Source organism: Neophocaena asiaeorientalis, unplaced genomic scaffold (genome assembly GCF_003031525.2).
Source record: "Neophocaena asiaeorientalis asiaeorientalis breed wild unplaced genomic scaffold, Neophocaena_asiaeorientalis_V1.1 scaffold327, whole genome shotgun sequence".
NCBI classification, from domain to species: domain Eukaryota; kingdom Metazoa; phylum Chordata; class Mammalia; order Artiodactyla; family Phocoenidae; genus Neophocaena; species Neophocaena asiaeorientalis.
In genome coordinates, this window is record NW_020174560.1 from 3690759 (window position 1) to 3700230 (window position 9472).

At 49.6% G+C, this 9472-nt stretch overlaps 1 protein-coding gene across 1 annotated transcript; it reads right to left on the bottom strand.

Annotated features, from left to right (window-relative positions):
• Positions 1-7980: 7980 nt before the first annotated feature.
• CCDC182 (coiled-coil domain containing 182) lies at positions 7981-8442 on the bottom strand. Its single transcript, XM_024757543.1, has one exon. It carries the CDS (start codon positions 8440-8442, stop codon positions 7981-7983), a length of 462 nt encoding a protein of 153 aa, XP_024613311.1.
• Positions 8443-9472: the final 1030 nt, after the last annotated feature.

A 9472-nucleotide genomic window follows, 5' to 3' on the forward strand; every position in this document is an offset into this window, starting at 1 on the left:
CTTGACCTCTCTCTAGCTGTTCCATCTCCTATGTGCCTGGAGAAGGGGATCAAGCATATAGTTGGGTACAAAAGAATGTCTTACATATGCTGCCACACTCCCGAGACTTCTTAGATGGTGCAGGTCAATCAAGGTCATCGATCACAACATGTCTGTGCCTTACTTGCCATTTTGATTCAATTATCATCTATGATACACCTGTCATGTGCCAGTTTCTGAATCAGGCACCTTTCACATATATAACCCAAATAAATTTGGGAACCCACGTGGCCCCAGAATGTCCATAAACTCAAAACAATTTAAAATAATTCCAGGGCTTCCCTGGTGGTGCAGTGGTTGAGAATCCGCCTGCCAATGCAGGGGACACGGGTTCGAGTCCTGGTCCGGGAAGATCCCACATGCCGCGGAGCAACTAAGCCCGTGCGCCACAAAATAAATAAATAAATAAATAAATAAAAAGAAAGATAAAATAACTGCAGTCTTGATTCATATCCCTCGATATTAAAGGGGATTTGAGCTATCAATGGTAGCATCGCTTCTTTTCTTCCCACTGTGTATTTGAACTTGCACTTTATTTTTCAAACAACTGTATTGATATATAATTCACGTCCCATACAATTCACCTATTTAAAGTGTACAATAAATTTAGGGCACTTTAGCCACTTCAAAAAGAAACTTCATACCCATGAGGAGTCACTCTATTCCTCCAACCCCACAGCCTCAGGCTCCCACTGATCTGCTTTCGGTCTCTATAGATTTGTTTCTTCTGGACATTTCATATAAATGATGTCATACAACATGTGGCCTCTTGTGACTGGATTCTTTCACTAAGCATAATACTGCAATACTGCATCATGGTTAGTATTTCATTCCTTTTTTTTTTTTTTTTTTTGCGGTACGCGGGCCTCTCGCTGTTGTGGCCTCTCCCGTTGCGGAGCACAGGCTCTGGACGTGCAGGCTCAGCGGCCATGGCTCACGGGCCCAGCCGCTCCGCGGCATGTGGGATCTTCCCGGACCGGGGCACAAACCCGTGTCCCCTGCGTCGGCAGACGGACTCTCAACCACTGCACCACCAGGGGAGCCCATCATTCCTTTTTTTTTTTTTTTTATTGCCAAACAACATTCTGTTACATGGATAGACCACATTTTATTTAACCACTCATCAGTTGATAGACGTTTATGTTGTTCCACTTTGGGGCTATAATGAATAGTACTATGAACATTCATGGACAAGTTTTGTACGGCCATACGTCTTCACTTCTCTTGGGTCTATCCGTAGGAGTGGAAAGACTGGTTTACGTGCCAACTCAACAGGTTGAAACACTACCAAACTGTTTTTCCAGGGGAAACAAGGAAAGATCGATACCTGGTGAATGTCAGGAAAGATGCTCACAGCTTGCAGCTCTTCACACTCCAGGAATTACTGAGAGGATCGGATCAGACCAGGAGGCAACGCTCTACGTTTAGCGTGAAGCCAATTCCCAAACTCAGACTCCTGCTTCTCATCCATACCGCCCACCTCTGCCCAGCCACGTTGCCCCCAGAGCTCTCTTCTGGGGTCAGGTAAATAGAAAAGATAAGACTGAAGCATGGCAGCTGAGGTTAGTAACCTCTCCGAGCCAAGCGCTATGTGTTTGGCTTCTGCCACCTTGCTGCTCACCCAAGCGTCTCAGCTTGCAGCCGACACAGGACCTGGGGTCCCGGGGAGGACTCCCTTACCTGCTATGGGTTTTCCTAAGATGGAGCCACGAGTCTAAAATCTCAGCAGCCCTCTGACTGCTCGGGAGGGGCAAGCAGAGCGTTGCAGCTTATAGAAGACCTTTGAGAACTACAGCTATAGGCAGGGAGAAAACGACCTGTTATTTTGTCGTCTATTTGTTTTAGAATTTCAAAGAAACTTTATTGTTGGAGAAGAGCTGGAGTGAGGAGCTCCATTTTCCAAAACTCCAAAACCTGCCTCTTCTTGGTGACACTCACAGACCCTGGGCTCTTTAAGTTACCATGGAGTCCTCTGCCCACCAGGACTAAGACTGGGAAAGGCAGCCTAATCGGAAATCCCAGCTGTCTTCGCAAGGATCTCAGAGGTTGCTCAGAAAAGGCCTCGCTCTCAAATCTCCTCACTAACTTGAGGTGGTGGGCAGGGACCTGAGAGCCGGGAGGAGAAATGAAGTCAAGGGTAAGCTTCACTGCTGCCACCTCTGGTTAAAAAAGGAAGCAAAGATGCACCAACCTAGCGGAGACAGTCACCACCATCTTTGTTTCCTGCCCTGGCCTCCTGTGTCTCACCCCATCCACAGCATCGCCTTGATCATCCCATAGTGGCTTATGTCTAATGCAAGGTGAGCAACTATCCCGGTCGGGCCAGGGCTGAGGGGGTTCCTGGCATATGAGACTTTCAGTTTTCAAACAGAGACAGTCCCAGTTAAAACAGGACTAGTTTGCCACCCTAAGTGGTGACATAAGGATCTCTAACAGTGGTTGCCTGTTTTAGGGACTGAGAGATGGCCAAGTCTCCCTGGCACTCTCTGGATCATCTAAAGCCTCTGACTTCAAGGGGGAAGCCTGGGTTCAGGGCAGGTGAGTGTGGGGTAAGTGAAGGAGACAGATTTACACCCACAGCACTGAAGTGTCACTCACATCTCCATCCAGCCCGTCTCCCCGGTTCCCAGACCTAAATCCATGCTTCCAGCAGCAATGTGACAGCCATGCTGTCCGACTGTGCCCAGCCATGCTGTCCCCAGAGCTGCCTTCTTCCTGGCCCTCGTTATCAATTAAGCTGAAGAGGTAAGACTGAGGTGTGGAAACTGGGGCTGGCCACCTCCCCAGAGCCAGCGTCACCAGTGGACTTTGATTTGGTTCAGATCTTGGGGAGCAGAGGTGCCCAGGCCCAGGGGCTGAGTTGAAGCAATCGCTTTCCTCTTTGTTCATAATTGGTTTAGGGTGGGCAAGGGACCCAAGACCGGTCAAAGAGATGTCAAAGAAAATCTGCTGGGGGGATTCTGGGAAAGGGTTTCCTCTCTGATGAAAAGGCGGCTCGCAAGGAAAGTTCTGCCACTTCTTTCCTGCCCTGGTAGTCATCGAGTGATGACACATTTTTGGAATTCCTGCAGCCATCCTTGTGTGACCACGAAGGGCAGCGTGAGGGAGGGAAGAAAGAGGATCACAGAGATGCCAACCCAGAGCTCTGTCATTGTTGAGTTACTGAACCAACCATCTAGTTCAGATGTCTTTTTATGTAAAAAAATAGACTCCTCAAAGAAGTCAGTATGGGTACCCTGTGGCTTGCAGCTGAAAGCTCTTGATAGAGGAGGAGCAAGCATGAAGCCCTGCAGCAGGGAGACCATGAAAGGACACCTAGGCTTTCACGCGGTCTCCAGGTAGGACACCTGTCTAACCCAACCTGGGCATATGCGCGCCTGAGCTCTCCTAAACAGGAAATCCACCAGATCCCTGTCTCTTGCTCTAGCACTTCCTCCTCCTCATTACTCCAGGATGACTCACCTCCTTGGAATTGGAGGGCCTTGGGGCCACCCCCAAGGGAACTTCCAGTCCGGGGATGCAATCCCTTCCTTTGGTGTAGGGTGGTGGTCAGGAGAGGGAACGCTGGAGTCTTGCTGTGTCCTCCTAGGCAAGTTACTTAACCTCTCCATGTCTCAGTTTCCTCATCTGTCACGGGGATAACAGCGCTTAGCTCACAAGGTTATTGTGAGGCTAAGAAGGATGAAATGTCAAGTGCATCTGACCCTGCATCATGGGTCCTCAAGACCATCCTCAAGTTCAGTGATTCACAGAACTACTCACAGACTAAGGAAAGCTGTTATGCGCATGACTATGGCTCATTACAGCAAAAGCATGCAGATTAATCTTTTTTTTTTTTTTTTACAAATTTACCTTTAAATGCTTTTAATTTTTTTTTACATCTTTATTGGAGTATAATTGCTTTACAATGGTGTGTTAGTTTCTGCTTTATAACAAAGTGAATCAGTTATACATATACATGTGTTCCCATATCTCTTCCCTCTTGCGTCTCCCTCCCTCCCACCCTCCCTATCCCACCCTTCCAGGCGGTCACAAAGCACCGAGCTGATCTCCCTGTGCTATGCGGCTGCTTCCCACTAGCTATCTACCTTACGTTTGGTAGTGTATATATGTCTGCGCCTCTCTCTCGCTTTGTCACAGCTTACCCTTCCCGCTCCCCGTATCCTCAAGTCCATTCTCTAGTAGGTCTGTGTCTTTATTCCTGTCTTGCCCCTAGGTTCTTCATGACATTTTTTTTCTTAATTTCCATATACATATGTGTTAGCATACGGTATTTGTCTTTCTCTTTCTGACTTACTTAATTAGCAAAGATGAGAGGAGCACAGGGTAGAGTTCAGGAGAGACCAGGCACAAGCTTCCAGTTGTCCCCTCCCAGTGGAGGGAGTTGTGTGTGCAATGACTGATTCCCCAGCAGTGGTGTGTTAGTGTCGACCAGGGAAGCTCACCTGTCTCGGTGTCCAGGTATTTTATGGGTGTTTATCTCTAGGCGTGGAACACTCCTCCACGGCTGACCTTAGTTACTTAGTTTCTAGTCTCTACAGAAGTCAAACTGATACAGCTTGGCTAAGGGTCCCCACCTAAAATCTCACTGTTAGCATAAACTATCTGGCGTGGCCCAAGGCCCCAGGTAAACAGAAACACTTTTATTAGGCAGCATATTACAAGGGCTTAGAGGTTATCTCCCAGGAGTTGGTCAGGGGGTTGATCTCTCCCTGAAATGTGCAAGGTTTGAACATCCCACACCTGCTGAGCCAACCCTTTACTGCACACACATAAGAAGCATCCAATGTTATTTTTGTGTCTTACATAGAGCTGAAATCGGCCTCCTGCTAGCATCCATCCTTTGTCGCTAGTGCCACCCTATAGAACAATATGGCTTCAGTCTAACCCTTTTTCTGTTAAGAGGGGGACTATTATTTCCCATTCCTCTTTCATTATGGAGGGACCTCCTAGCAGTGCTCCTGGCTCTCCTTCCCCTCACTCTCTCCTCTCCCCAGGAAAGGGAAGTAACGTTCTGAGTTGGTGGATTTGGGAAGAAGGTCAGCTCCTGCATGGCTCTCCCCTTCCTCTTTCTTGAGCTATTTCTTCATCGATAGGTCACGCTATCTGGTTTACAGTAGCAGGAAGATGTCCACCTCTGCATGCACCTGTGCCTGGAGACCGCATCAGGCTCAGGGCTGAGGTCTTAGGCCAGCCCACGTGGCTCACAGGGTTTAAACCACCTTCTCGAGCGGCTTTCTCAGCGATAAAGGTGATATTTTGTCTCCGTTTGCCTGGCTCCTGTGTCTACCCCTCAACTGCTTCCCGGCTTCCTTCCCAGGGACAAGAGAGGTGACATTCACTAGCCCCACAAACCCCAAACACCGTCAGGCCTTCCTGTGTTCGGACACATAATCAGGTGTCCCCTCAAGCCTCTTCAGCCAAGTCCCCAGGTCCTTCAATCACGCCCCCTCTTCAGGATTGCCTGAGGCGCACTGCAGGCTGTCTAGGACCCTCTAAAACGTTGGGCCAGACCTAAGCACAGACGCTCCACGTGTAGCTTTGTGGGCACCAATCACGAGCAGCATTTCTCCCCCTCTTCTCAGAATTCCCATGAACACCGTCATATCTGAGTAGGCTGCTTATAGACTGAACTTGCAGGAGATTCAGATCCATAGGAATTAGCATTAGATCCACTTTCTTCTGGACAGGGCAGCTGATTGTTTAACCTCTTATTATAGTTGGCCAATCAAGTTTTCCTTCTCGCATACATTTGCAAACATACACACACACACACACACACACACACACGCACATCTCCCACAAGGTTTAAGGGTATAGGAATTCTACCCCCCTCCAACCCCACTGCCAAAACAATCCTTTCTCCCAAAGGTCACCTCACCAATTTCAGTACACTCGTATTTTATCTATTCAAGAAGTATTTAGCCCCCAGAAATAATACACAGTGGTTAAGAGCACAACTGCTGACATCAGACATTCCAGGGTTCAAATACCAACTCTATCATGTATCAGATGTGTGACCTGGGGCAAGTTACTTAGCCTCTCTGAGCTTTGGTTTTCTCAAAGTTCTAAAGTGAAGGTTCTAATAGCACCCACCTCCAAAGGGCCAAGCCTGGTGCTTAGACTATATCATGTTCTTGATAACTATAAACTAGTAGTATAGTTTATATAGTATAGTGGTAATAATCTTACTAGTATTAACGTTATTGTTACCACTTCAGCTAAACCTTCCAAAGTAGAAACTACCTAAACTTAGAGTAGGGATGCAGCCCTTCAGGGTAGATGGTTGATAGATGGATGTCGCCATTAAGAATGGGTCATGGGAGCTTCCCTGGTGGCGCAGTGGTTGAGAGTCCGCCTGCCGATGCAGGGGACACGGGTTCGTGCCCCGGTCCGGGAGGATCCCACGTGCTGCGGAGCGGCTGGGCCCGTGAGCCATGGCCACTGAGCCTGTATGCCCGGAGCCTGTGCTCCGCAACGGGAGAGGCCACAACAGTGAGAGGCCCGCGTACCGCAAGAAAAAAAAAAAGGAATGGGTCATGAAGTTCAGCCTGGGTGTTGCAGATGTTCGAATCTTGTTTGGAGAGATTCCATGAAAGAGAGAGGAGGGAGGCTGGAGCTGAGCTGGAATCTCAGAGCGTACAGCCCAGGCTGTAAGTCCCGACCTGGGAAGACAGAGGCCCACTCTGCTCATGTGCTGACCTAGCCTCCAGGCCCTCGCTTCTGCCGTTTAGGGGAGAATCCCTGCTGCGTGGCAGAGTTTTGCGGGACCAGAGAGAAAATATGATTTGATGAAACAGAAAGCCTTATTGAAAATAAAAGGCACAGTGACAGCTAAGGAGCACCCAATTCACCTATGTGACAATCCCAGCCCTCCAGAAGAACAGGTCCATGGACAGCCTGATATGGTTCCCAGGGGGCAGCAGGACAGCAAATAAGCACAGGTGACCTGGACTTGAACTTTCAAGCACGGAGACCTTGGGGAAAGGACTTAGCTTCCTGAGGTCGGCCATCCACCCTGCACAATAGAGACACAACACTTACTCCTAATGGTGTCTGTGGGAGTAGTTGGGATGGTGTGGGTACATCACCTGATGAGTGGTCGGCCACCCTAACAAGTCCAGCTCGGACACGAAAATCAGCTTCGCGGCTTTAGAGCCCCACCTTCTAGGTGTTACCTCATCAGTGCGCTAAGCTCATCTGACTCCACCCCTCGGAGCCTAATTCCCTCTGTGGATCTCACTGGCCCGGCTGCAGACCAAACAGAGAGGAAGTAGAGGTGGGCAAAGGCGGCAAAGGGAGATATGACGGTCTAACCACGAAAGCAGGCAGAAAAACCAGCTAGGCGAGGATGAGAACCACAGAAGTAAAGTAGTCTGAGGTCACTTAGTGCTCGGGTGGACGATAGACCCCTCTCAGCAGACCGTGCACGAAGTAACGAGCCATGAGAGCCTGGAGTCATGAAAAGAAGGTAAATCTGAGGGTTCGTGCCCCGGTCCGGGAAGGTCCCACATGCCGCGGAGCGGCTGGGCCCGTGAGCCATGGCCGCTGAGCCTGTGCATCCGGAGCCTGTGCTCCGCAACGGGAGAGGCCACAACAGTGAGAGGCCCGCGTACTGCAAAAAAAACCCAAAAACATGTTATACATTTCAGCAGTCGTACCATTACAAACAGGAAAAGGGTTAAGGGTGAAAGTCACAGGTGTCATTCAAAGACTTAGTGTTGGAGTGCTTCCTTCTTGGGTGATGCTGGGTGAACGGAGCTTCACCCAAAGAACGTACTGGGTCTTCTCGCCTCTCAGCAAGGTGTTATTTAGGTAGAAGGAAAGCAGTGGAAATGGGGAAGGGGAGCAAATCTATCAAAACTCAGGGTTTGTCCTTCTATCGAAAAGAATCTTCTACTCGGCTGCTCGGTGAGGAATGTGACTTCTACTGGAGGGGCCTCAGTAGGCCTGGATCTTCCCGGGGATGCCCAGTGCCGCGCAGCTCCAGCCCAGCAGCAGGCACTCCAGCCGCCTGCAGTGCTCCCGGAGCTGCTTCTCGCGGGGCAGCAGGAAGGTGAGGACCTTGTTCCGCACGATGCCCCGGTCCTCCTCTTCCCTCAGCCGCTGCCTCACGTGGGCCGCCTGCCCCTCCTGCTGCGCCAGGGCCCCGTTCATCTTGCAGAAGGCGTCTTCCAGGCAATGGATGGCCCTCAGTGCCTCCTTCTTGAAGTCCTCCAGCTCCCGTTGCACCCCGGCCACCTTCTGCTGCAGGATCTCCAGGTCAGCTGGCGGCAGGACGCAGGAGGGCCACGACTGGGGGAGCGAGACGTCTCCAGACTGGAGACCACTCTCCACCATCTTCTTCCCCTGTAAGGTGTTCACCTTCATGAGAATGGACCCAGCCTGATAGAGGGGTTCCATAGTGTCGCCTCCGTTTGGACAAAGAGAGGAGCTAGGGACCAGCCAGGTGAGTGAATTTTTGGGGGGCCAGAGACACAATCCTTTGGAGTGGAGAAACCCTACATATTGTGACATCAGGGCCGCTCCAGCCAATCAGGAGGAAAGCCACAATCCACTCATTTGCATATGGTAGCCTCCTTGCTTGGTTATCCTGAGCTTCGTCTGCTCATCTACTCAAGAGCTATTTAGTTGTGCGCCCTGAGATGTGGATTCCCATCAATTCATTGCCCTTCCAGACCCAGAGTTCAATCATTCCTTGTCCTGAGGGACGCACCAAAGTAAACTGGCCAGAGCAAGGCCAGGCCGGGTGGTCTCCCACACAGCAAGGGGCCTGGATGGTCTCAGAAGGGTCTCTGGGTTTCAGTACCTCACCAGTGAAGCAAGGACATTGTAAGAGATGATGTGTAATCTCACTTCTAGCTCTAAAATGCTAAACAACAGCAGCAAAACTAATTTCTTTTTGAATTAAAGTATAGTTAATTTACAATGTTATGTTAGTTTCAGGTGTACAGCAAAGTGATTCAGTTATACATATATATGTTTTTTCAAATTCTTTTCCATTATAGGTTATTATAAGATACTGAGTATGGTTCCCTGTGCTGTACAGTAGGTCCTTGCTGTTTACCTATTTTATATATAATAGTGTACATATGTTAATCCCAAACCCCTAATTTATCTCCCCGCTCCACACCATCCCCTTTGGTAACCATAAGTTTGTTTTCTGTGTCTGTGAGTCTATTACTGTTTTGTAAATAAGTTCATTTGTATCATTTTTTTTAGATTCCACATATAAGGGATATCAGATGATACCTGTCTAATTTACTTCACTTGGGCTTCCCTGGTGGCGCAGTGGTTGAGAGTCCGCCTGCCAATGCAGGGGATATGGGTTCGTGCCCCGGTCCGGGAAGATCCCACATGCCGCGGAGCGGCTGGGCCCGTGAGCCATGGCCGCTGAGCCTGTGCGTCCGGAGCCTGTGCTCCGCAGCGGGAG